Genomic DNA, 27889 nt, shown 5'->3' on the forward strand with positions numbered 1-27889 from the left:
AGTGCAAATCTTTAGTACCAATTCTGGGATTTTATCTGGGCCCATAACCTTGGCTGCATTGCTGACTTCCGTCATTTCTTGATTTGTTTAATTGTGTGCTACTATTCATGACAGCTTATGGGAGAGCTTTGATCTGATCAGCTGGTTGTGGGATCGTTTAACTCTATTTGTTGTATGCTGCTTCTACACTTTCGCATAGAAATCGTCCTGTATTGTACCTTCACCAGATTTGCACATAATTTTTAGATATGCTTGGAGCTGCTCCTGGCATGCTCTCCTACACGCCTCATTGTAGTCAATCTGAGGGATACTGGAGCCAGTCAATCTCCACTACTGAGCAGAAGCATGATCATTTCCCCAGAGAGTGCTTACAACCCAAAGTACTGATAAAAGGTATCAAGGGAGACTACATGCCCATACGTTTATATAGGGTGAACCTCCCATGTGACCTTATTTCAGGATCAGTAACCAAGGGAGTTGCCCTTAATTTACCTATGGATGGGCTCGACCTGGCAGATAACGTCCCCAGTGGTTTTAGAGAAGTAAAGTGAGGTTAGGGAATACAGAGCAACTGCATGAGAAAGTGCTTGGTATTTTTCCTGACTCTGGTAGCCCAGCCTATGTCCAAACAAATCTTCAAAGAATAAAATCTCTACAGTGCAGAAGGATGCTATTCAGCCCATCAAACCTGCACGGACAAAGATCCCACCCACATCCACATTGGCCATGCTAAATAGACCCTTAGTGTCAAGGGGATTAGCAGGGTAAATATGTGGGGTGCAGGGATACATCCTATCCCTGCACCCCACATATTTACCCTGCTAATCCCCTTGACACGAAAGATCAATTTAGCATAGCCAATCCAACCTAGCACGCATATCTTTGCAGTGTGAAAGGAAACCCATGGCGACATGGGGAGAAGTCCACACTTATCACCCAGGGCTGAAATTGAACCCAGATCCCTTGCGTTATGATGCAGTAGTGCGAACCACTATGCCACTGTGCTACCCCAACGGAGGCTTTTCAGGAGAGGCCAAATCAATATTGCAGATGGATGACACAGTGTCTGGTTATCCAAAACCTCTCTAAATTCACAAAAATACTATGTTATGGTGACATCTGGAGTGGTGGAGTAGGGGGTTCATTTTACCCCATCTCAAGTGGTCATAACAGCTGTAAGATATGATTCAGCGCACATGTCTGTGTCAGGCTGTACCAGTCTTTGAGATAGCTCTCCCAATTTTGGCATAAACCCCAAATGTTACTACTTTCCAATTCTCTTCCTGCACCTAGTGGAGCACTTAAGGCAGACTTTCGTCACTTTCTATAGGTGGTAATTCCTGGAACAGCTCACTAGGCTATTGCTGGATGCTTAAATCGAGAGATGCGTCACTCCACAACAAGTAGGGCTGACCAGGAGTCTCTCCTGCTCTTAGCACCGGCCGTTGGTATGTTGGAAGGTTTTGTAGATTAATACTCAACCTGTTTGACATGTTATGAATGCACCTTCCTTGGCCAACAAGTCCAGGACAGGACTCAAGCCCAGAGGCAGGGATGCTACCCACTGCACCACAGGACCTCCCAAATGTTATCAAGGTGGGAAGCTCAATTAGAGAATCCATTGCAACATTTGGCTGGCAGCTCCACCAGGAGAGGCAGGCACTGCTGAGACATGAAGCACCTCAAAACAGAGGAGCTGTCTGCCACATCAAATACAGTTAAAATCCTTCATGACCACAGTTCCTTGGCCATTGTTGTATTGATGGAGCCACTCTGCAAGATGACCTGCAGCTGAGCCTGATGGGATATGCCCAAGAAGATTGAGAGAGGCAAGGGAGGAAATTGCTGGGGCCTTGAGAGGAATATTTATATCCTCACTGGCTACAGGGGAGGTCCCAGAGGATTAGAGAATAACTTGTATTGTTCCTTTTGTTTAAGAAGGGTAGCAAGAATAATCCAGGTAATTACAGGTTGGTGAGTCTTACGTCAATGGTAGGGAAATTATTGGAGAGGATTCTTCGAGACTGGATTTACTCCCACTTGGAAATAAGTGGACGTATTAGCAAGAGGCAACATGTTTTGTAAAGGGGAGGTTGTTTCTCACTAACTTCATTGAGTTTTTTGAGGAAGTGACGAAGATGATTGATGAGTAGGGCGGTGGATGTTGTCTACATGGACTCCAATAAGATCTTTGACAAGGTCCTTCATGACAGACTGGTGCAGAAGGTGAAGTCACATGGGATCAGAGGTGAGCTGGCAATGTGGATGCAGAACTGACTCGGTCATGGAACACAGAAGGTAACGGTGGAAGGGTGTGTTTCTGAATGGAGTTCGGTGACAAGTGGTGTTCCTCAGGGATCAGTGCTGGGACCTTTGCTGTTTGTAATATTTGAGTGGCTGGGAGAAAATGTAACTGGTTTGATTAGTAAGTTTGCGAATGACACAAAAGTTGATGGGTTTGTGGATAGTGATGAGGACCTTCAGAGGATACAGCAGGATATAGATCAGTTGGAGACTGGTGTGGAGAGGTACCAGATGGAGTTTAATCTGGACAAATATGAAAATATGCATTTTGGAAGGTCTAATACAGATAGGAAACATACAGTAAATGGCAGATCCCTTAAGAGCATCGATAGGTGAAAAAACCTGGTACGCAGTTTACTGAAAGTGGCAATGCAGGTGGAGAAGGTAGTCAAGAAGGCACACGGCATGCTTACTTTCATCGGCTGGGGTATTGAGTTTAAAAATTGGCAAGTCATGTTGCGGCTTTATAGAACTTTAGTTAGGCCGCACTTGGAGTCGAGTGTTCAATTCTGGTCGCCACACTATCAGAAGGATGTGGAGGCTTTGGAGAGGGAACAGAAAAAATTTACCAGGATGTTGCCTGGTATGGAGAGCATTAACTATGAGGAGAGATTGGAGAAACTTGGCTTGTTCTGACTGGAACGGCGGAGATTGACGGGCGACCTGATAGAAATCTACAAGATTATGAGAGGCATGAACAGAGTGGATAGTCAGAAGCTTTTTCCCAGGATGTAAGAGTCAATTACTAGGGGGCACAGGTTTAAGGTGCGAGGAGCAAGGTTTAAAGGAGATGTACGAGGCAGGTTTTTTACACAGAAGATGGTGAGTGCCTGGAACTTGTTGCTGGGGGAGGTAGTGGAAGCAGATACAGTAGTGACTTTTAAGGAGCATCTTGACAAATATATGAATAGGATGGGAGTAGAAGGATGTGATCCCCATAAGGGTAGGGGGTTTTAATTAAGTCGGGCAGCGTGGTCGGTGCAGGCTTGGACGGCTGAAGGACCTGTCTCTGTGCTGTAATTTTCTTTGTTCTTTGAGGTTGTGACAGTCAAATCCTAGTGGGTTCATGCTGCGGTGATGGAGAAGTGCTATTGATGGCCTTCCTCTGCCCTTCTCTCCTGCCGGACGCCACTCCAGTTCAATTCTAGGCTCCAAACTTATGGGAGGACTTTTCTGCTGTCTGGAAGATCCCTGCAGATCTGGCATTTTTCCCCAATTTGTCCAGTAATGGGCTTATTTAGTTACCCATCGTGGCCGGGTGGGTAACCCCTGCCACACTTAGGCCACATTAGGCAAGAACGCTCAGAGGCAGAAAAGCATTAGGTAGCTGACCTGATTTTGTTAATTTCACTCTGCATCTCCTTTCACAAGAGCAGAAAAATTCAACCCAGAGGGTGGTAGGTAATTGGGACTCCCTTCCACAAATGATAATTAATGTTTGACCAGTTGTTAATTTTAAATCTGAAATTAATAAACTTTGGTACCCAAAATATTAGGGGATAATTGTGCACTCTAGAGTTAGATCACAGATCAGCCATTATCCAATTAAAGTCTCTGTTGCTCAGTATCACATTCTCTGCGATTGTGTTTCTTGCAATAAGGAAGGGTCCGTAGATCCAAAGCAAAGTGGCACATTGGATCCAGAATTGGCTGAGAGGCAGGAAGCAAAGAGTAATGGTAGTGGAATGTTTCTGTGACTGGAAGATGTTTCCAGTGGGGTTCCACAGGGCTAGGTGCTGGAACCATTGCTATTTATGTTATACATTCATGATTTTGCTTGAAACATAGGAGGTATGATCAAGTAGTTTACGGATGACATGAAAATTGGTAGGGTGATAAATAGTGAGGTGGAGAGCTGTAGATTATAGGAGGATATCAGGTGGGCAGAGCAGTGGCAAATGGAATTCAACCCAGAGAAGTGTGAGTTTATGTTTTTGGGGACGGTTAACAAAGCAAAGGATTATGCAATGAATAGTATGTTTGGGAATGAGGGGGGGCAGTGGCATGATGGCACATTGGTTAGCACTATTTTCTCTCAGTGCTAGGGATCCGGATTCGATTCCCAGTTTGGGCCACTGTCTGTGTGGAGACTGCACGTTCTCCGTGTGCTTGCGTGGGTTTCCTCCAGGCGTTCTGGTTTCCTCCCACAACCCTGGTTAGGTGTACTGGCCATGCTAAATTCTCCATCAGTGTACCTGAACAGGTGCTGGATTGTGGCAACTTGGGGATTTTCACAGTAATATCATTGCAGTGTTAATGAAGCCTACTTGTGGCATTAATAAATAAATAAACCTTGGAAAGTACTGAAGATCAGAGGAACCTTGGAGTCATATCCACAGATCCTGGCAGGTGGCAGTGCATGTAGTTGAGGATACTTGTTTTTACAAGCCAAGGCACAGAGGAGGAGGTGCTGGAAGTCTTAAAGTGCATCAAGGTAGATAAATCCCCGGTACCCGATGAAATGTATCCCAGGATATTGTGGGAGGCTAGGGAGGAAATTGCGGTCCTCTAGCAGAGATATTTGAATCATCAGTAGTCACGGGTGAGGTGTCTGAAGATTGGAGGGTGGCAAATGATGTGTCTTTGTTTAAAAAGGGCTGCAGGGAAAGGCTTGGGAACTACAGACCAGTGAGCCTCACATCTGTGGTGGATAAGTTGTTGGAAGGTATTTTGAGAGACAGAATCTGCAGGCATTTGGAGAAGCAAGGACTGATTAGGGATAGTCAGCATGGCTTTGTAAGTGGAAAATCATGCCTCACAAATTTGATTGAGTTTTTTGAAGGAGTAACCAAGAAGGCAGAAGCCAGAGGGTGGTTGTAGAGGGTTGTTTTTCAAACTGGAGGCCTGTGACCAGTGGTGTGCCTGAGGGATCAGTGCTGGGTCATTTATATTAATGATTTGGATGAGAATATAGGAGGCATGGTTAGTAAGTTTGCAGATGACATCAAGATCGGTAGTGTAGTGGATAGTGAAGCAAGTTATCTCCGATTGCAACAGGATCTTGATTAATTAGGCCAGTGATCTGATGAATGGCAGATGGAGTTTAACTTAGATAAATTTGAGGTGATACATTTCGATAGATTGAACCAGGGCAGGACTTACTCAGTTTTAATGGTACGGCGTTGGGTAGAGTTACAGAACAAAGAGATCTAGGGGTACATGTTCATAGCTCCTTGAAAGTGGAATCACAGGTGGACAGAGTGGTGAAGAAGGCATTCAGCATGTTTGGTTTCATTGATCAAAACATTGAATACAGGAGTTGAAGTTGTACAAGACATTGGTAAGGCCACTCTTGGGAGTACTGTGTACAGTTCTGGTCACCCTATTATAGAAAGCATATTATTAAACTAGAAAGAGTACAGAAAAGATTTAATAAGATGCTACTGGGACTTGATGGTTTGAGTTATAAGGAGAGGCTGAATAGATTGGGACTTTTTTCTCTGGGCCGTAGGAGGCTGAGGGGTGACCTTATAGAGGCCTATAAAATAATGAGGGGCATAGACAAGGCAAATAGTCAAATAGTCTAAAACTAGAGGGCATAGGTTTAAGGTGTTAGGGAGAGGTACAAACGTGTCCAGAGGGGCAGTTTTTCACACAGAGAGGTGAGTGTCTGGAACTAGCCACCAGAGGTAGTAGTAGAGGCGGATAAAATTTTGTTTTTTAAAAACCATTTAGGCAGTTACATGGATACGATGGGTATAGAGGGATATGGGCTAAATGCGGGCAATTGGGACTAGCTTCGGTGTTTTAAAAAAAAAGGGCAGCATGGACAATTTGGGCCAAAGGGCCTATTTCCATGCTGTAAACCACAATGACTCTATGAAGGCATACAAGAACAGGGGATCATGCTGGAACTGTATAAAAGTCTGATTAGGACACAACAGGAGCACTTCTGGTCACCACATTATTGGAAGGATGCCGCACTGGAGAGAGTGCAGAGGAGGTTTAGCAGGATGTTGCTTGGCTGGAGAGTCTGAACTATAAGAAAAGATTGGATAAGCTGGGGTATTTTTCTTGGAGCAGCAGAGGTGGATAGGGGATCTGATAGAGGCGTATAAGATTATGAGGGTGTCATGAACCATGCTGATGTTATCTGAGAAGGCAGCTCAATGTGAGCCACTGGTTCATGGTGGTGTATATTATTGTGGTTTTTTAAATGGTGTGATTTAAACCACTAAACCACTCATGAGAATAAGCAGCCCAGTCACATTGTACCAAATACCAAAAGATATTGATTAAATGAAAGAAAAGACAAAGACACACAAACAGGACTATAATTCTATAAGACACATAAACGCCAGAATAATACATGTTCCAATTTTAATCCAGAAATTGCCCTTGTTCCAAACTATATCCCCAATACCTGAACTTGGTAAGACTTTCCTGTTCCCCAAACAACATCCACCTTAATCAAATCTATAAATTAGACCCAGATTATAGTTACCACACAATATCAGGAGGATGATCCAGTTTGGGAAGCATCTTTGCTTGGTTCAGCAAAGATAGTAAACTGCCTTTAGGAAGGTTTCCTCATTAACTTGGCTGGAAGACTTTACAGTGGACCTCTGTGATTAGCTGGCTTCCTGATAGAGGTTACCCTCGCCTTCCAGTGAGATGCTAAATGGGCCTCTCTGCTTCTGCAAGAGTTGAAAAATAGACCCCAGACTCACTTTGATTCTGCTCATCATATATTGAGCCATCTGCCTCCTATGTTCCTGACCCTCAAATTGGCATCCGTATACCTCCCATGATCTCTGTCATCAACTGTTTCCTGATGATAGGGCCATTTACATCTGATCTTGCCTAGAAATGTGCTAACCTTGTTACTGGTGTTAACCTTGTTAACCTTGACACATTGCATCAGCCCTTTTGATTGTGGACTGCTGGTAGATTCTCCCTTGTTGCAAGGTAGATTAAATCCCATCATCCCTTTTGTTATCATGGGTCTTGTTGTTACCAGGCAAATCCTTGACAAGGGGTATAAATAGGGTGCATAGTGTTAAGGTTCAGAACAGAAACTCCAAAGTGTTTTATTGAGTCCACCTGGATCGTAAGTTTTGCACATTAAACTTGGCTAGGATAAGCATGATATGTTTCATTTCAGGTATGATTCAAATGACCCACAAGAAAGCTTTTATGGAACGAAGTTTATTTAAGAATATAGTTAACATGTATGGAAAGAAATTAACAATAAACTTTATCAGTTAAGCAAAAACAAAACAACCACAATAATGTACAATACTTCACAAATATATCTAATGTGTTCTAATCAAGCCAATCCCATAGACAAAAGACCTTTTTCACAGGTTTAACACAGCCAAGGCTAATGCTCACAAAATCCTTTGGACGAAGTCTGCAGTTCTCTGGATAGACTCAGAACAGTTTGAGGACAGAATAGTTTCCCAAAACACCAGGGACTCTAGGCAGCCACCACAGCAGACTCCCCCCTTCAGAAAGGCAAGATCTTGCTTTCAGCTAACCAGCACAATTTCCAAAACCAGGGAGAAAGAGACTCCTTTTCAACTTGCTGTTCTTTCTAAAACTCAACTCTAACTGCAAACAGAAAATTAAACCTTAAACCCACCGGAAAGGAAAAAAGACGTCCAAAAACAAACGACCGGCCTCCTTACAATTCAGGATTGTAAAACAATCCAGAGGTAAAATAATCTGACCCATTTAAGTTATTGAAGTAGCAATAAAAGGACATCTCCAGTCAAGTCAGTGCCATAATGACATCAGTTAAGGCTGTGAGCTGAGAAACACTGAAGCTTTGATAGCTGCAGAGATCATGATTTTAAAAAAATCTTCCTTTAAAGGTACACTAATGTCACAATAGGGAGGCATTTTTTTTTCATTAGTAGAGCGACCAATAACCAGGAGGCATTGATATAAGGTAAGAGGAGTAAGAATTTAAGGTAAGAAGGCTCACCTTAAAGGGGGTTGAGGACAAACCTTTTCACCTAGGGGGTGGTGGGAGTCTGGAACTCACTGCCCGAAAGGGTGGTTGATTCAAAAGCTGTCATAAAATTAGTGGCACAGTGGTCCGCACTGTTACCTCACAGTGCCAAAGACCCAGGGTTCAGTTCTGGCATGGGTCTGTGTGGAGTTTGCATGTTCTCCCCGTGTCTGCATGAGTTTCTTCTGGGTGCTCAGGTTTCCTCCCACAGTCTAAAAATGTGCAGATTAGGTGAATTAGCATGGTAAATTTGCAGTGTTACAGGGATGGGGCTGAGCAGTAAGCTTGGATGGGATGCTCTTTTGGAGAGTCAATGCAGACTCGATGGACCAGATGGCCTATTCCTGCACTGTAGGGATTTCATGATTCTATGTATTTTTATGTTCAGTTGCACTACCATAATCTCCAGAGCTATGAGCCAAGCACTGGAAAATGGGATTCATATAATCAGGTCTTTGTTGACTGGCATGGACGTGATGGGCCAAATGGCCTCCTATACTATAAACATCTTTGAGGCATGTTCAGTTTTGCATGAAAGCTCTGTCCCTGTTGTGTTTTTATGGCACGCCATGTTGCTTCTGCATGATCTTATGGTGCTCCCTCTCTCCCTGCTGTGCTCTGTCCCTGTGTGCTTTCTTGCTGTCTCTCTCTGGCCCATGCATGGTGCTGACAGTTTCCACTCCCTCTTGATCTCTCTCACTTTTCTTCATTTCTGTTTCTTGCTCCTTCTGGCTCCTTTTGTCTCTGGCTCTGTCCCAGTCGTCAGATTTAAAATCAGACGCAGCTCAACGGAATCATTTCGGAATAACTTTTAAACTCTGGACTAGGAGTTTGGACTGGAGTCTGAATGGGGAATTAACATTAAAAGATTTCTCACCAGGAAGGTTGAAGTGCTTGTCACTTGTTATTTTACCACTACACGCAAGTGACTGGGTACTACATAGCTTTGAAAGCCTCAAAAGGCTATCTACAACTTTGGATTTTTTTTTTAATGTGCCTTGTATTGAGCCAAACTCTGTCCACATTTTTAGTTCACTGGATCATTGGCTGGTTTTCAAAGTAGTTTTACTGTTCTGCATTAATACTAAACATAACCCAAGCAGTGGGAACCCCTTGTATGCTGTTCAGTTCTTTTCAGAGATGCCTTATATTGCAGCAAGACACAGTGTAGCCCTTTAGAAGTATTCCTTTACTTTGGCCATTTGTTTTGATTTTAGAAGCAGTCAGTCCAGCTGTTACTCATGGGTAAGAGTTATCCTCTTACCCATGCATTGTACATTTTAGCATATATGAATTTTTCAGTTTAAATAGTGCCAACATTTCAGACTTTATATGTATTATATTCGATTAACAGTCTCTCACATACCACATGCAAAGGAAACCATCTCCAAACATTAGAATACTCTGCTCCTCCTTGTAAACTGCTTTGTGATGGGAAAGATTTCCAAATCTGAAGCTTCAACGAAAATTCTTCTTGTTGCACATGACAGTGGCCTTGTGGCAGGTGGAGAGTGACTCATCTATGATGCTTAAATTGATGCATGTTTGCTATAACTGGGAATTTTATTATAGTCTACATGATTTACATTTCAGCATGAGTTTACTCTGTTTAAGATCCAACAGCAATACACTCTGGTTCATGGACCAGCACTGTTGATAGTGTTACTACCTCCTTATATACCAGTCTTGTAATAATACTCAGCCCTTCAATACAATTTTAGGCCTGTGATAAAATGTGTTCGCTGTTAACATCTGTAACTTCAATGGTAGGAACCTCATCTCAGCTGCGTAAAAGAGATGGACAGGAATTTTAATGCCTTGCCCACTGTGGAAATCGGAGTGGGCGAAGGGTGAACAATAGAAAGGCCCATTGACCTCAAGTGAGATCTTACAATTTCGGGATGAGTGAGGCTGTAAAATCCTGCCCATGGTGTCTGAGCATAAAACATCCCATCCCTTCCGAAAAAGAACCAACTTTACACTATCAAGGGCAGATTACACTATCAAGGGCAGAAGTCTGAGTAGTGTTGAAGAGCAGAAGGATCTTGGGGTCCGGGTCCACAGGACTCTTAAATCGGCCTCGCAGGTGGAGGAGGTGGTCAAGAAGGCGTATGGTGTACTGGCCTTCATTAATCGAGGGATTGAGTTTAGGAGTTGGGAGGTAATGCTGCAACTTTATAAGACCCTTGTCAGGCCTCATTTGGAGTATTGTGCGCAGTTCTGGTCGCCTCACTATTGGAAAGATGTGGAAGCTATTGAGATGGTGCAGAGGAGATTTACAAGGATGTTGCCTGGACTGGGAGGCATGCCTTATGAAGTTAGGTTGAGGGAACTGGGACTCTTTTCCCTGGAGAGACGAAGGTTGAGAGGCGACCTGATAGAAGTTTACAAAATGTTGAGAGGAATAGATAGGGTGGACTCTCAGAGGCTATTTCCCCGGGTTGAAATGGTTGCTACGAGAGGACACAGATTTAAGGTGCAGGGAGGGAGGTTCAGAAGTGATGTTAGGGGTAAGTTTTTCACTCAGAGGGTGGTGAGTGAATGGAATCGGCTGCCGTCAGTGGTGGTGGAGGCGAACTCGCTGGGGTCTTTTAAAAGACTTCTGGATGAGTATATGGGGTGTAATGAGATTGAGGGTTATAGATAGGTCTGTAGGTTGGTAGGTGTTGATGTGATCGGCGCAACTCGTGGGCCGAAGGGCCTGTTTGTGCTGTAGTGTTCTATGTTCTATGTTCTATGTTTACTACAAAAGATTATCTAGTTATTGCTGTCTTGGGAGATTGCTGTATGCAAATTTACTAGCAGCTTTTTGATTTCAAAATAGGGACTGCACTTCAAAAGACTTCATTAGCTGGAAAGTGCTTTGGGACATCCTGAGATGATGAAAGAAGCTAGCCCCTTTACAGCTATGTCTTCATCAGAAATATTAAATTTCTGATTCAAATTCAGTTAATTTTATCTTGTTTCCATTTGGTTTATGTTTACGTTTCCACGAGATTGAAAAGTAACAGCTGTTCCCTTAAACCACATGAAATGCCAAAAGCAGACTTCATCCAAATTCCACAGTCTGAAAAACAATTCTTACTGTGTGAATATTACAGATTTTCCTTCCCAATTTGCATTGTGAAGCAGGAATATTTTCTTATTAAAATATTGGACGATTCCTTTCTGCCTTGCATGCTAAGCATTGACTTCAAGGCTACAGTTAGTTATGCAGTGTTTACATCTGGCAAGAGTCACTATGTACTGATAGGCAGCAGCAATTGTGGCTGTTTCTTCGTAATGCTGAGATTAATTGCAGTAACCTCATGTTCAGTGTATTTAAGATCTATAAACCCAATACAATCAATAATTGGGACTCAGGTACTGAATAATCAGTCGATGCATTCATTAGCTGAGACATGTGGGAGCTTCGAGATGTTGAACACAGTGATTGTAAATTCATAATCCTGACCACTGATATCTTATAATTTATTCACCAAATCCATTCATTTTATATTGGTCTATATTGTTGAGATGGTGCTTTGGTGCATACCACTAGCTGTATTGTACCAGGGATATAGCATTATGTTTCTGAACTATCAAATCTGACTGTTTAAGCCCTGGATTTTGAGTGGGATGGCCGGCTATCTTGAAGAAGAAAATATAGGAGCTTAGGAATTAGGAGCAGATATAGGGAAATTCAGCCGTTTGAGTCTGCTCCGCCACTCAATCATGACTGATCTCTCCCTGATCTCTAATCCATCTCCCATCTGTATCCCATATCCCTCTTTCCTTTTTTTATGAGAGATATGTCTGTTTCCCTCTTGAAACCATTCAATGATGCAGACTCCATCACAGTAGGAGGCAGCAAGTTCCACAGATACACCACCCTCTATGAGTAGTTCCTCCTCAGCAAAAGAAAATCACATAGCCGGTGGCCAGGCTTATTTTATCTCTGATGGCAAGTCAGTAAAGAACTTTGAAGTCTTCAAACTGTTAGTGGAAGGGCTGGGATACAAGCACCCCACAATTCGATTGCCACTCAGACTGGTCTATTTTTTGTCTCCTTCACTGAAATCATTCATTTTTGTGTCGGCTGTGTTTATAATTTTCAGCCATTTCTGGCACGCACCGAAGTCTATAAAACAGGAGTAACTCATTACTTCAGCCTGCAGAAGGCTAGAAAAGAACTAGAGTATGACCCACAAGAACACAGCCTGACTGAAGTCATGGAGTGGTTCAAAAAGCGTGGTCATAGGTGGGAGGTAACTAGATGCTTATAATCCTCCAATATAGGATGACATTGAATAGTCATTGTGGCAGTGTGAATTATGAGAAATGAGGTAATACTTCTGTACTTCACTTTTCATGCCTCAATGCTTCTGTTAAGTAATTATCATTTAAAAATGCAGTTTCTTTTATTTAAGTAGCCATTCTGTACCAGCAGATGAAGTACCGGTTAATCTTTGTTTCAGAGGAAGAATGCTGGTCAGGACGGATCAGGAGACTCTGCTGTGGCATATGAGATCCTTAACTGAGAGCAGGAAAATAGGATCACAGCAGTCAGCCAGAACTACAATGTCAGTCTAGAAATATGAGTTCAAACTCATTAAGGAGGTGAACACGGTGACACAGTGATTGGCATGGCTGCACCACAGCTCCAGGGACCTGAGTTCAACTCCCAGCTTGGATCACTGTATGGAGTTTGCACATTCTCTCTGTGTCTGCATGGGTTTCCTCTGGGTGCTCCAGCTTCCTCCCATGCTCCAAAGATGTGTGGATTAGGTTGATTGGTCATGCTAAATTGATCCTATTGTCAGGGGGATTAGCAGGGTAAATATGTGGGATTACGGGAATAGAGACTGGATGGGATTGTTGTCGGTGCAGACTCGATGGGCCAAATGGCCTCCCTCTGCACAGTAGGAATTCTATGATTTTATGATCTCAGTTTTAAATCTACCACCTCTCAACCTATTCCACTGACCTCTTGTTCTTGATTGTCCCATAAGAGCAAACATTTGGTCCTTATTTACTTTATCAAAACTGTTTAAAATTTTATATAGCTGGGTCCAATCCCCTCTCACCCTTCCAAACTCCGGCAAGCACAAGCCTAAACTGTTTAATCTCTCCTCATACATCAGCCCCTTCATCCTAGAATCAATCTGGTGAACCTCCTCTGAACTGTCTCCAATGCCACCACATCCTTCCTCAAATAAGGAGACCAAAACTGGACACGATACTGCACCTGTGGTCTCACGAATATCTTATACAATTGCAACAACACTTCTCTACTTCTATTCTCCAGTCCTTTTGCAATAAATCCCATTTGCCTTTTTTTATCGCATGCTGTACCTGGATACTGACTTTCTTTGATTCAATGGGCTTCTTATTCACTGGCCTCCTTCTCTTTCTTGGCCAATTGCATTCCTTCTTCAACAGCATCTCCAAAACATCTGGGCCCCATAGCCATTTCCTGAACAATTGGAGTCAATGTGCTGTAGCTCAAAACTCCTGAGAACCGTAATTCTCCTTTTACAGCCATCCACAGCCTTTTAAGAAAAGTGATTTCCAATATTACAATTGGCAGCTAACCCAATGCATATCTGGGTTATGCTATAATCTCAGTGTAGAACAAAGGACAAAAAAAAATTGCAGCACAGGAACAGGCCCTTTGGCCCTCCAAGCCTGCACCAACCATGCTGTCCGACATAACTAAAACCCCCTACCCTCTATTCCCACCCTAATCATGTATTTGTCAAGATGCCTCTTAAAAGTCAGTACTGTATCCAATTCCACTACCACCTCTGGCAACGAGTTCCAGGCACCCTCCCTTTCTGTGTAAAAAAAAATCTTCCTCGTACATCTCCTTTAAACCTTGCCCCTCGCACCTTAAACCTATGCCCCCTAGTAATTGACTCCTCTACTCTGGGAAGAAGCTTCTGACTATCCATTCTGTCCATGCCTCTCATAACCTTGTAGACTTCTATCAGGTCGCCCCTCAGCCTCCATCGTTCCAGTGAGAACAAATCAAGTTTCTCCAACTTGATGTAAGAAGGAAGCAGTTGGGAATTTCACCCAGATCAGCTGTTGTTCTGTCATACCTACACCCACACACTAACATGCTTGCACAGATGCACCATTTTCTCAGATTTGCAAAGTTGAGGCTCCATTGTCCAGATTCCACATAATACAGTGCAGTTCAGATATTGAGCACAAGCACCTTTTTATGCCACAACCTCAGAAGCACCCCTTTCTAAACCATTGTGATGTTTTGTAGCACTGCGCATGCAATAAGCAGTGTCCTTTTGACTTTAAACAATAAATATGCATCCTTTAATGGAACTTGCAGTGAGATTGTTGGGCAGTTGGGTTACAAAACAGTATTTATTATTCAAGTCAGATCTGGTAAAAGTTTCCAAGTTAACATTCCCATATTCTTAAATAACAGACCAACTCAGAGACCCTACTAGTTTTAAGTACTTTTTTGTATGGTTCAAATAGAATTTCCTTAGACTCGCTGATGCAATCACTTAGACACAGTTACTGGACTCCAGCCAGCCATTATCAGTAAAGAGGAGACTGATTTCTAGACCAAACCATATCTGATATCCTTGCATGAATGTTAACTCATCCCATTGATAGCAGGACGTAGCTAATTAGTCCATCCTTTTCAAGAAATATAACTCCCTATAATTTTGAGCTCATAGAATTAAAATGGTAAAATAGGTTCCTATGTCTCAAACATTAAAACCTGTTCAAAAATCTAAGTGCTGGGCGGACTTGAAACTGGAAGTGTTTCAGACCCAACTTTTAGACTCGTTCTCAGGTGTCCCCATACGCATTCTGCCTGAAAAAAATATCAGCAATTCCGAATTGCACCGCACAAGTCTGTTGGCGGGGCTTTACGTGCCCAAAATCCTGCAGCTCCGAACGGCGCCTCCAACTGTGCATGTGCAGAAAAATATGACAGTGTGGCTCCCATGCAACATCACTCCTGGGCCAGGTAATGCCTTCCCCTGGCCCCCCCGCAGGCGTTGCCCCGCCCCCCCGCAGGCATTGCTAATCACCTTTAACCCCCACACCCTCCACCATCCAGACCGACGATGGGCCCCTCCACCCTTTCCTCCCTCCAACGATCTCAGGCAAACTGGCATTGGACCCTCCCTTCCCCCTCACTGATCACAGGCAGAGTGACAGCGAACTCCCCCACCCATCCACTGATCTCAAGCAGTGAGCCGTTAGACGCACCTCCCCACTAGCACTGCCCCCCACCCCTGCCCCTCATCTCAAGCAGAGAACTATAAGTTGCTCAGCACTTACCTTCTCACTAACTGGAGTGCCCAAATTGGACTTTTGTAGAGCATGACTGTTTCGCACCAAATTTGGATGGGTGAATGTAGTGGTGAAGGGGAAAGTGCAGCTCACTAAGTAAATTTAAATGCAAACAAATGCATTTAAAGGGCCGTCGCGCCCGTTTCGAGTGCGGTCCTGATCGCGACCTTTTTGGTTCTTGGTAAAGGGGGAACCTTTTCGGTTCTTGGGAGGCAGGCGCCACTCGTTTTGCACCTGATTTTACCAAGTTTTTGGGCATGAGAAAGGGCGCAACTTGATGGCAAAATCGGGCCATAAGTATCTCCACAGAAATGGGTAGGTTTTCTCTCCAGATCATATGACATTTTGTCAAAAACAGTGAGTGGGGCGTGTTTCACATTGTCATGTTGAGCCTTCACACGCCGGTAAAGCTGGCTGCGCTGAGATCAAGCCACCTTTAAAGAGTTTCCTCAATTAGAGGAAAAAATAACCTCCCCCTCCAACCCTACCACAGAGGTGTTAGCGGCTCTTCCCTGCACCCCAGACCATCCCATCCCCACCACCACTGCCACCACTACCACTACAATCAGAGCTCCTGGAGAAATCCCCACAACAGGTTCACACCACGTTGGCAATGTTTGAAAGTACGCCTGTGTGGTCTGGGTGGCGAGGGGAAGGTCTTATTATATTTAAACTTATTAAAATATATTAAAATCAGGTTTACACCTGTATTGCGCATGAACTTGATTACGTCGCCGGTGAGTGGTGGAGAAAATCAGAGATCACGATCTTGCCAATGAGATTTGTGAATCCTGGGTTTCACCAGAACTTAAGACCCAGATGCCATTCCTGTGCTCAAGATTGCCCTTATATTTTTAACTGCACAATTATAGAATTACTTTCCATCTTAGGGTTTTGTAACAAAATACGAATCTTGCATTTATTTGAAGTTGAGGAAGGGTGATCTTTCGAGTGGCATTTGTATGAAGTAGAATTTCAAAAAAATGTGAGAATGTTAACAATACAGCTTCACTTGAATATTGTGACAGAGCCTTGAAATCTGAGGTTATCTGACAATCTGAATCAGACAGCTGTATTTGTCATGGTTTTATTGTGTTTAACTGAGCACAGTGCTTGATCACAAAACAACCCACACAGATGAGGGTAGCAATGTTTGCTAGAGTGTATTACTTTCTGTGCAGTAAGTGGAACTGCTAAGTGCAGGAAGTTCTAGATATTCATTTTGCAGGTGTGTGCAGCTGCTTCAATCTCTCCTATAGCTCCTGGAACCTACCTACATAGAGGAATCCAATAACCAAAAAAATAGCCAGAAAGGCTGGCAACCTCATCACCATAAATTGTTTAAACAGAAACATAATTTAAATAGGAGGAAGTATGGCATTCAGATATATGAATGAGGAGAAGGAGAAAACCATCCGGCCTCTTGAATTTGGTCCACCATTTAATAAGATCGTGGCTGATCTGATACTAACCTCAAACTTGCATCCCACCAGCAGCTTATTACTCGTGATAACCTTTCACCCCTTTGCTTACCAAGAATCTGCCTACTTTTCTCTTAGAAGTATTCAAAGAATCTGCTTCCACTGCCTTTTCAGCAAGAGAGTTCCCAAAACCTCATCACCCTCTGAGAGTTAAAACTTTGCATCATTTCTGGTATAAATGGGTGACCTCTTATTTTTAAACAGGGAGCCCTAGTTCAGGTTTCTATCTCAAGATAACACATCCTCTCCATATCCACCTCAGGGTCAACATGATTTTTAACTTGTTGGAAGTGGCTGAGTTTTAAATATCTGACACCAGGATATACCAGGCCGGGGTCAGAATTGGTCTCAGTCAAATGTGAGACAGTATCAGTCTAAAAGTTGAATCAGTCTACCTAATCGACACAAGGATGGGCGAAAGCTGGCTGGCTTTGTTTTCATTATCCTGTCATGGGGGTGTGGGCATCATTGTCGTGGCCAGCATTCATTTACCATCCCTGCAAAAGAATATCAGAAACATAGAAACTAGAAGCAGGAGTAGCCATTCAGCCCTTTGAGCCTGTTCCGCCCTTCACCTTGGATCATGGCTGATCTTATAATTCAATATCCTGATTCCCACCCCCCCTCCCCGCCCTCCCATATCCCATGATCCCTTTAGCTCCAACAGCTATATCCAATTTCTTCTTGAAATTAGGTAACATTTTGGCCTCAACTACATTCTGTGGTAGTGAGTTCCACACATTCACCACCCTCTGCATGAAGAAATTTTTCCACCTCGGTTCTAAAAAGGTTTACCCCTTATTCTAAAACTATGACCTTTAGTTCTGGATTCCTCCACTATTGGGAACATTCTTTGTGAGTCTACGCTGCCTAAGTTTCTATGAGATAATGCAATCCTAACCAACTTAGTCTCTCCTCATATCACAGACCTGCCATCCCAGAGATCATCCTGATAAACCATCGCTGTACTCCCTCTATAGCAAGGACATCTTTCCTCAGATAAGGACACCAAAACTGTGCACAATACTCCAGGTGTACTCTCACCAATGCCCTATACAAGTGCAGCAAAACATCCCTTTGCCTATGCTTAAATCATTAAGGCCAACATACCATTTGTCTTCTTTACTGCCTGTTGTACCTCCACGCTTATTTTCAGTGATTGATGCACGAGGACTCCAACGTCTCACTGAGTATCCACCTCTCTCAATTTACACCCACTCAAGTAATAATCTGTCTCCCTATTGCTATCAATGTGGATATTGTCACATTTATCCACATTATACTGCACCTGTCCAAATCATGCTGAAGCATCTCTGCATCCTTCTCACAGCTCATACTACCACCCAACTTTGTATCATCTGCAAATTTGGAAATAATACATTCAGTTCCCTTTTCCAAATCATTAATGTATAATGTGAACACTTGGGGTCCAGGCTGAGGACTCCAAGATCCCTGCGGCTAGTCATAGCCTGCCAGTCAGAAAATGACCCGTTTATACCAACTCTTTGCTTTCTATCTGCTAACCAGTTTTCTATCCATCTTAAGACGTTACCTGCAATCCCATGTGCTTTAACTTTGCATAGTAGTCTGTTATGTGAGACCTTGTCAAAAGCCTTGTCAAAAGGAAGTTTAAATAAATTACATTCACTGGTTCTCCTCAGTCAACTCTACTAGCTATATCCTCAAAATATTCCAAGAGATTCATCAAGATTTCCCTTTTATAAATCCATACTGACTTTGTCCAATTATACCACTACCTTCCAAAGGTTGAGTTATGAAATCCTTGATAATAAATAGACTCTAGCAACTTCCCCAGTGCCGATGTTAGGCTCACTAGCCTATAGTTCCCTATTTTCTCTTGATCTCCCATTTTGAATAGCGGGCTTAGCTGCCCTTCAATCTGTAAGTACTGTTCCAGAGTCCAAAGAAGTTTGGAAAATAACCAGCAATGGATCTACTATTTCCAGAGCCATTTCCTTAAGTACTCTGGGATGGTTATCATGACCTGGAGATTTATCCACCTTCAATCCTGTCAATTTCACAAAACCATTTCTCTACTAATGCTGATTTCCTTCAGCTCCTCTCAGCACTTCCGGCATATTGTTCATATTTTCCTTTGTGAAGACTGAAGCAAAGTACAAATTTAATTCCTCAGCCATTTCTTCATTCCCTGTTATGAATTTTCCCATTTCTCACTGTAAGGGGCCTACATTCATTTTTGTCAATCTTTTTCTTTTTACATATCTATAGAAAAATTTACAGTCAGTTTTTATGTTCCCTGCTAAATTACTTTCATACTCTACTTTTCCCTTCTTAATCCTTTGCTGAATTTTAAACTGCTCCCAATCCTCAGGCCTATTGATTTTTCTTGCCGATTTGTGTGCTTCTTCCTTGAATCAGATACTATTTCTAATTTCCCTTGCAAGCCATGGTTTGGCCACAATTCCCTTGCCACTCTTGCACCAAACAGGAATAAACAACTTTTGGAGTTCATCTATTTGTTCTTTAAATACCTACCATTGCCTGTCCACTGTCTTCCCTTTCAGCAATGTATCCCAGTCCCTCATGATCAATTCACGCCTCATGCCATCATAGTTACCTTTGTTGAGATTCAGGATCCTAGTCTTAGAATCAACTACATCACTATCAAACTTGACAAAGAATTCCACCATATTCTAGTCACTGATCCCCAAGGGTTCTCTCACAACTAGATTACTAACTAGTCCTTTCTCATTGCACAATACCCCGTCCAATATGGCCTGCTGCTTTGTTGGTTCCCTAATGTATTGCTCCAGAAAACTATCCCATTTGCGCTCCAGAAAACTATCCCATTTGTACTCCAGAAATTCCTCCTCTATTGTACTGTGACTAATTTGACTCTCCTAATCTATATGCAGATTAAAGTCACCCATAATCATAGATGTTCCTTTAACACATGCATCTCTGATTTTCTGTCTAATGCTTTTCCAACATTACCACGACAGATTGGTGGTCTGTATACCAGCCCCACCTATGTTTTTTGCCCTTTGTTGTTTCTTAACTCAACCCTTATAGATTCCACATCGTCTATACTAATATCTTTCCTCAATATCATCTTTAATCACCAATGCAACTCAACCGCCTTTTACTTTTTGTCTGTCCTTCCTAAGCACTGAATAACCCTCAATGTTTAGTTTCCATCCTTGCTCATCCTGGAGCCACATATTGGCGTAATCTTGCATTTCATCACTTCATAATTCAAAATATTGGATGCTGCCTTTCATTTTTTTTATTCATTCGTGGGACATGGGCGTTGCTGGCTGGCAACCATCCCTAGTTGCCCAAGGGCAGTTGAGAGTCAACCACAATTCTGTGGCTTTGGAGTCACATGTAGGCCAGACCAGGTAAGGACAGCTAATTTTCTTCCCTAAAGGACATCATTGAACCATATGGGTTTTTCCAACATTGGTTTCATCAGTAGATACTTATTTCCAGATACTTCTAATTGAATTCAGATTTCATTATCTGCCGTGGTGGGGTTCAAACCCGGATCAAATTAGCTGAATTTCTGGATGAATAGTCTAGCGATAATACTATTAGGCCATCACCAACCCCACTTAATCAACCTACATGAAAACTTGCCTACTTTTGCATACCCACAGAATATTAATTCATGGAGTGGGATGGCGCACTATATTAGATATATTATAGAATATTTATTATCACATTTTAGGATTTGTTCAGTTCATGGTAATAGCAGTATAAGCATAGATATTGCATAAGGCAAAGTTGTAGTCCTTCTAATCTGTAAAATAGAATGACAGGTGGATCACAAAAGCATAATTAATTCAGACTGGTTGTTTGGATTTAAAATACTTGCTTTCTCATAATTTTTAATTGGGTGTGGTTAGTGTTGGCAAGACCCGCATTTATTGTCCATCCTTAATTGCTCTTGAACTGAATGCCTTACTAGGCAATGTTAGACGGCAGTCATCACATTCATTGCTTTGCTATTGTCATTGATTTTATATGGTGATGCTTTTGTATTTTCACAGGATTATCTCAGCACTTGGTTTCAGACTACAAGCAACTAATAGAGTTTTTGGAGGAAGGAATTTCAAATAGGTATTGATCATCATGTGGATTTTCCTCTGGCTTAATGTGTGTTGAACATATGCAATCAATCATCAGTTTGTAAGGCTGCCGCTGTATTCTGTTTAGCATATAATTTACTGAGGAAACCAGTTTGATTTTTTTTTTCTCTAGTGATATTTGTACGAAATGAGAAATTTTGCACATGTACCTGGTTTTAGAATTACGCCACACAGGAGAAGGCCATTCAGATCACCATGCTTGTACTGATTCTTTGATTAGTGCTATAGCCCTCCAGGTGAATCACAGAATCCCTGCAGTGCAGAAGGAGGCCATTCAGCCCGTCAAGCATGCACTGATAACAATCCCCCTCAGGCCCTGTTCTCATAACCCCAAATATTTAGCTTGCTAATCCACTAACACTAAGGGACAATTTAGCATGGCTAATCAACCTAACCCACATATCTTTGGACTTTTGGAGGAAATTGGAGCACCTGGAAGAAACCCCATGCAGACGCAGGAGAATGTGCAAACTTCACACTATCACCTGGAATTGAACCCAGGTCCCTGGCACTGTGAGGTAGCAATGGTTGCCACTGTGCTGCCCTTCAAGTAATTTATCTAATTCCATTTAGAAAGTTACCATTGGACCTGCTTTCACCTTTAGACAATGGATTCCAGACCTTCATAACTTGTTGCACAGAGAAAGAAACCTTATCTCCCTTCTGTTTTTTCCAGTGATCCTAAATCTGTACCCTTTGGGTGACCACCCTCCTACCAATGGAAATAGTTTCTCCCTATCAACTCTATCATATCTGTTCATGATTTTGATTGCCTCAATTAATTTTCTCCTTAATCTTCTCTACTCTCAGAAGAATGAACCCAGCTCCAGTCTGCACTTAAACAAATTCAAAACTTAAATTATCTTAAACTGAAACCTACATTGTAGACATGTGTCAAACAACAATGACTTTGATGATAAATTGCTCTTCTTTCACTTCCTGATACAGCTGAGGAGATAGTACACCTTTTGTGTCCAGTGGAAAAGATAAAGCTAACTCTCAGCAAACAGAATGTTCTCTCACTGGACTTGTTCTCACGTGGAACAACTTCTCTCTCCACTCCACTCATGTCTTCAAATAAATGGGAAGATGTATGACATATTCTGTCTTTTCATGGGAGATGTAGAACATTCTTTGCTTCAGTCCTACTCCCTTGCTTCATATTCTAGTATTGGTGCTGTTTTCGCTCTCACCTTATCTGAAAAGTTCCATCAACTTTCTTTCAATTTTTACACTTCCCTCATCTTCACATGGTGCATCTCCAACTCTTCCACTTCCTTCCTTTACATGTCTATTTCCCAGAACCATGGTAGGGTTCCACTTGCTTTCCATCCTATATTCAGTTCCCTTTTCCAAATCCTTAATGTATAATGTGAACATTTGGGGTCCAGGCACAGATACCTGCGGCTAGTCATAGCCTGCCAGTCAGAAAATGACCTATTTATGCTAACTCTTTGCTTTCTATCTGCTAACCAGTTTTCTATCCATCTCAAGACATTACCATGTTCAATGATCGTCTTTTGCCGTTTCCACCAGCACAATGCCCCCATCAAGCACAACTTCCACTTTTCTCCTTTCCAGTCACCGTAAGGAACTGGAACCTCTATGACACCTGGTCCACTCACAGCCAACTCCAATACCTGTCATTAATTTTGTCATTCCATCATGCCTGCCTTATATGCTTTCACAGATCAATGCTTTTATTTTTTCCCACTATTGACCAATTTGTGCCTGAAGCTGTTTGGTTTCAGCTAAACTCAATGAGTGGTCTGCCTCAGGAGATGTGACACTTAGTTGCTGAAAACTCCCTCAAAAGCCCCCTTGCATTTTCTAACTCACTTAGCCTGGTGTTTTCAGTCTGTAAATCAATATTTTGTTCCAATATTTGATCTAATGCTTTTTCTTGTATAATGTGTTCTATCATGTCCTCATGTTCCTGCATAACTGATTGGGTAATTATAATTATTGAACAACAATGCTGTCCTGCCAGCCTTCACTTGCCTTTTGCAATTTATCTACCCATTTACTTTAACTCCTTGCGTGTAAGGCTGAACATCATGACCAAGTTATTCCAAACTAAGATTTAACTTAATCTTCTCTTTCTTAACCTCTTTAGAAAATGTATCAAGAATACACTGATAATCTCCATTACATTCTTCTACAGCTGCCTGGATACCTCTTGCTCCAGGCATATCTGTTTTCTCAGTAAGGCTTTCTATAAGTTGTACCCAAGCATATACCAATGCTAGTACATCTCCTGACTTCACTTGAGAACTACTCCATGTGTTTAATTACAATCTAAGCCTGTTGCTTCTCAAATTTCAAAAATACCTCAACGACTGTGAATCTTACTTCTGACGCCAATTTGTAAGAATTAAGATCTGAGAGTCATAGTAAGTAATTTTAAGATAGTTTATTAATAAGCAACATTAGCTAATGCCAAAACATTAAATGTATTCAAGAGGTGGCTAGATATAGCACTTGGGGCAAGTGAGATCAAAGGTAATGGGGAGAAAATAGGATTAGGCTATTGAGTTGGACAGTCAGCCATGATAGTGATGAATGGTGGAGCAGGCCCGAAGGGCCAAATGGCCTCTTCCTGCACCTATATTCTATATTTCTATATTAGGTCTGATGCATTAGCTAAATAAATAGGATAAGTATGCATCCTGCGACTGTTGAGAGTGGTTTACTGATCCCATGGGATGATGGACAGTTGGCATAGAGTGTTGATCTTAGTCGCATTCAGCTTCCTGGCTGAAGTGTTAGGACTTTCCCTATCTTTCCCCATTTTCCCTGGTCCATCTTCCATCTGAAGAAGGTGGTTTTCTGACCAGGACTGTCCCTGTCTCCAAGCACTTGTTAATGTACTGTTTTTCTAGGGGCTGGTGGTTGACCCTATGTCAATGACTTGATTGAATCCTTCTAACCAATGAATACAGAACAAGTGCCGAAGATGTCTGATGGCCAACTCCTTGTCGATCGTTTTAGCTCAAAATTATTTCTTTTTAGCTTACCTCATATTGAGAGCCATTTGCTAACCCTTATTGGATACTTGTATAGATAAAGGGCTGCATAAGGTGACATCAACTTAGGACTACCAACACGGGAGCCTAGACCAAAACCTCAACATTTCTAGGAATTGCTTATATTGAGAGAAAGAAAAGTTTCTCTGTGGAAGTGACTTTATGCTATGCTTAGTAATTCTATAAAAATTCTATTTATTCTGAAAAATAATATTTAATAAAAGTTTAATAAAGGTCCATTTATTTTAACATTTGCACCTTATTCCTCTTTTCTACTTTTATATCCTGTGCCCATTCTCCTGTGGGTTAAGTTAAAATCCTCCCCAACCACACTTGTGAACGTTAGGGCATTAACCTCAGTCCTGTTTGGATATAGATTCATAGATCATACAATCCCTACAGTGCAGAAGGAGGCCATTTGGCCCATCGGGTCTACACCATAGAACATAGAACAGTACAGCACAGTACAGGCCCTTTGGCCCTCGATGTTGTGTCAAGCTTTGTCCGAAACCAAGATCAAGCTATCCCACTCCCTATCATTCTGGTGTTCTCCATGTGCCTATCCAATAACTGCTTGAAAGTTCCTAAAGTGTCCAACTCCACTATCACAACAGGCAGTCCATTCCACACCCCAACCACTCTCTAAGTAAAGAACCTACCTCGAACATCCCTCCTATATCTCTCACCATGAATCTTATAGTTATGCCCCCTAGTAACAGCTACATCCACCGGAGGAAATAGTCGCTGAACGTCAAACCACAGTCCCACCCAACCCTATCCCCCTGTAGCCCCATGTATTTACTCTGCTAGTCCCTCTGACACTGAGGGACAATTTACATGGCTAATCAACCTAACCAGCGCATCTTTGGGCTGTGGGAGGAAACTGGAGCACCCAGAGGAAACCCTCACAGACACAAGGAGAATGTGCAAACTCCACACAGACAGTGACCCAAGCTGGGAATCAAATCCTGGTCCCTGGCATTGTGAGGCAGCAGTGCTAACCACTGTGCCACCATACTGCCCTATTTGAAAGGGACAGATTCAACCTGTCCTTTTCAAATAGATGCTTTCTGCCTCACAACTGATCCCAATGCCCATAGACCCAAAGCCTTCTCTCCTATAGCATGCTTCAAGCCATTCATTGACCTTTGCTGTCTTCCTATTTCTACTTTATTGGCACTTAGTACTGACAATAATCCAGAGATTGTTACCTTTGAAGTCCTTTTTAATTTCAATAGTAACTTTCAGAAGAAAGTGAAATAAATACTCAAAAAGGAAAAACAATTGCAGAGTTTGAGAAGATAGTGGAGGGGCATGACTAATTGGATAGCTCTTTCAAATAACTGGCACATGCATGATGGGTTGATTGGCCTCCTGTGCTGTACAAGTATGGAATGAACTTTAGAATCTGTTTTAAATAATCTATGTTTCAAAACATTAAAGGTCAAAGGTTGATGATTAATGTTACTAGTGTTTTATATTGATTTTCTTCCATTTGTTGCGGCTTTTCTGTTTTAGAATCACTGCTGCTACCCACATTCATGATGCCAGCAGCCGATCCCATGCCATTTTTACCATCCATTACACTCAGGTTTGCAAAATGTTCTGTTTTAGTTGATTTTTTTTTCAGCAGTATAAACGCTTAAAATAACTATTGTTAACTCATTTTTTTTCAAATTGTACCCCTTCAGCCAATGAACTGTTGCTTGCACAATGGAAGCACGCTTCCAAAAAAAAGCTTGCTTCCATGTACTAAACTATTCATTGTTAAATCATCATTCAAGGACAAAATTTGTTATTGAAGACTATTGTTACACCTTTACCACATTGTATTTGGCAGTCACGTGCCAGGAACATGGGAACAGTAATTGGCTATTTCCACCTCATGCTGGTTCCCCTATCAGTTAAATCATGGCTGATCTGCTCTATTTACCCATCTTTGTTCCATTTCCCTTATTACATTTATCTGTCAAAAAACTATCACTTTCAGCTTTGAAATTTTCAAATGCTGAAACTGAACAGTCTTTTGGGAAAATGGGATTCTAGATTCCTGTATCCTTTGTAGAATGGTACTTCCTGATATCACCCCTGAATAACCTGGCTGTAATGTTAGATAATACCCCCTTGCTTTGGTCTCTTCCCCCAATATGGGAAATAGTTTCTCTCAATCAACCCTATCAACTCCTTTCAAGCATCTTAAATACCTAAGTTAGATCATCCCTTAATATTCTACACTCAAGGAAATACAAGCCTAATATATTCAACTTGTCCTCATTTAACCTTTCTCACCCTGGTATTGTTTTAGTGAATCTATGCTGTACCTCCTCCAAGACCAGTACACCCTTTTGTGCATGGTGCTTAGTTATTGCTACACAATGTTCCAGATGTGTTTAAAAGTATAGAACAATTATCAAGAAGAGATTTTTCCCTTCACTGTGCAGGGGAATACTTTTGAGAGGAAAAGAGGGAGATCCTTAATGAAGAACCCAGTTCCACTGTGCCGAGGATGTCCTGGGGCCACATGACTGGATGTAATTGAGATTAGCTGTGGTTCATCTGTAGATGCGGGCCAGTGCTTGTTTTTAATCAGACTGCAGGAGATTACTTCTGCACCTCCTGGCTCATTTTCTGCTGAACTCATCCATAAGGATACTCAGAAGTAGGGGTACCCACGGGAAAATTATTACCCTGTGCACATTTATCCTTTGATCTTCCCCTCCCTCTTTGTGGTGCAGTGCCTGACTTCTGCTCGATGACTCTTTGAAAACTCCTGCTAGGATGAGGAGTTAGTTGTCTGCTGATCAGTTATGATTTAATATCCTATCCCACTCTCTAGTTATAGAATTGTGGAATAATGTGGCAAAACCTCCTGCGATTTCATTGTATTTGTCTCAGTTAAAAATATAGTTTCACCTTTTTCAATCCTTTATTTGTGACGGAATAAGTTTTTTAAAATTTTACGATAACTTAGAATGGTTAAATTTGTCTATTTTGCAATCACTAAGCAAAGTTGATGCTTGTGCCAATTCAAGGGAATCCCCCTGATGGTATCAGTATTATTCCTTAGCTGTCGCTGGGAGAACTGTGTAAACAATGTGTAAAAAGGGATGGTTTGCCTTTGTTCCTTTCATTGGTGCAGCATCCAAATTTGTTAACCCACGTAAATCCTGCTTGAAATGTTCTGCCCTGGCTTAGAATGAAATGTTTTAAAATTCTGCTAAAACTGAAGTACAACGAAAAATTTAGCATGTTACAATTTATCAGCAAATTTGCTGTATAGTTCATCTTTAGGCCTTTGCTTAAAATGGTTTAATGCCTTTAAAATGACAAAAGGGCTCAGCAGAGAAACAATTCCCAATGGTGGGGCAATCTAGGAAAAGGGGATATAAACTTACAATTAAAACTAGGCCATTCAGGAATGAGATCAGAAAGCAGATATTCACACAAGCCACACACACACACGTGCATACACATACACATACCTGCGCACAGACCCTCACCCCACACCCACAAGCCCCACGCGGACACTCTCACATGCGCGCTCCCATGCGCGCACACACGTCCATATACGTAAACCAACCACACAAACACACTTACACACATATAAACCACCCACCCACCCACATACACACCCGCACACACATATCCCCCTTTCCCCCTCCACACACACACACA

At 42.1% G+C, this 27889-nt stretch overlaps 1 protein-coding gene across 1 annotated transcript in view; it reads left to right on the forward strand.

Annotated features, from left to right (window-relative positions):
* The window catches only part of LOC145352698 (stAR-related lipid transfer protein 9-like), a 300938-nt gene that overhangs the window by 146305 nt on the left and 126744 nt on the right, over nt 1-27889 (forward strand). The window contains exons 8-9 of the mRNA XM_080202937.1: nt 21090-21159; nt 25733-25805. Of these exons, the coding sequence (XP_080059063.1) occupies nt 21090-21159; nt 25733-25805 (143 nt within the window). The remainder of the gene's footprint in view (nt 1-21089; nt 21160-25732; nt 25806-27889) is intronic.

The sequence above is a fragment of the Carcharhinus amblyrhynchos genome, chromosome 14 (genome assembly GCF_965287045.1).
Source record: "Carcharhinus amblyrhynchos chromosome 14, sCarAmb.v2.hapA, whole genome shotgun sequence".
In the NCBI taxonomy this organism is placed as follows: domain Eukaryota; kingdom Metazoa; phylum Chordata; class Chondrichthyes; order Carcharhiniformes; family Carcharhinidae; genus Carcharhinus; species Carcharhinus amblyrhynchos.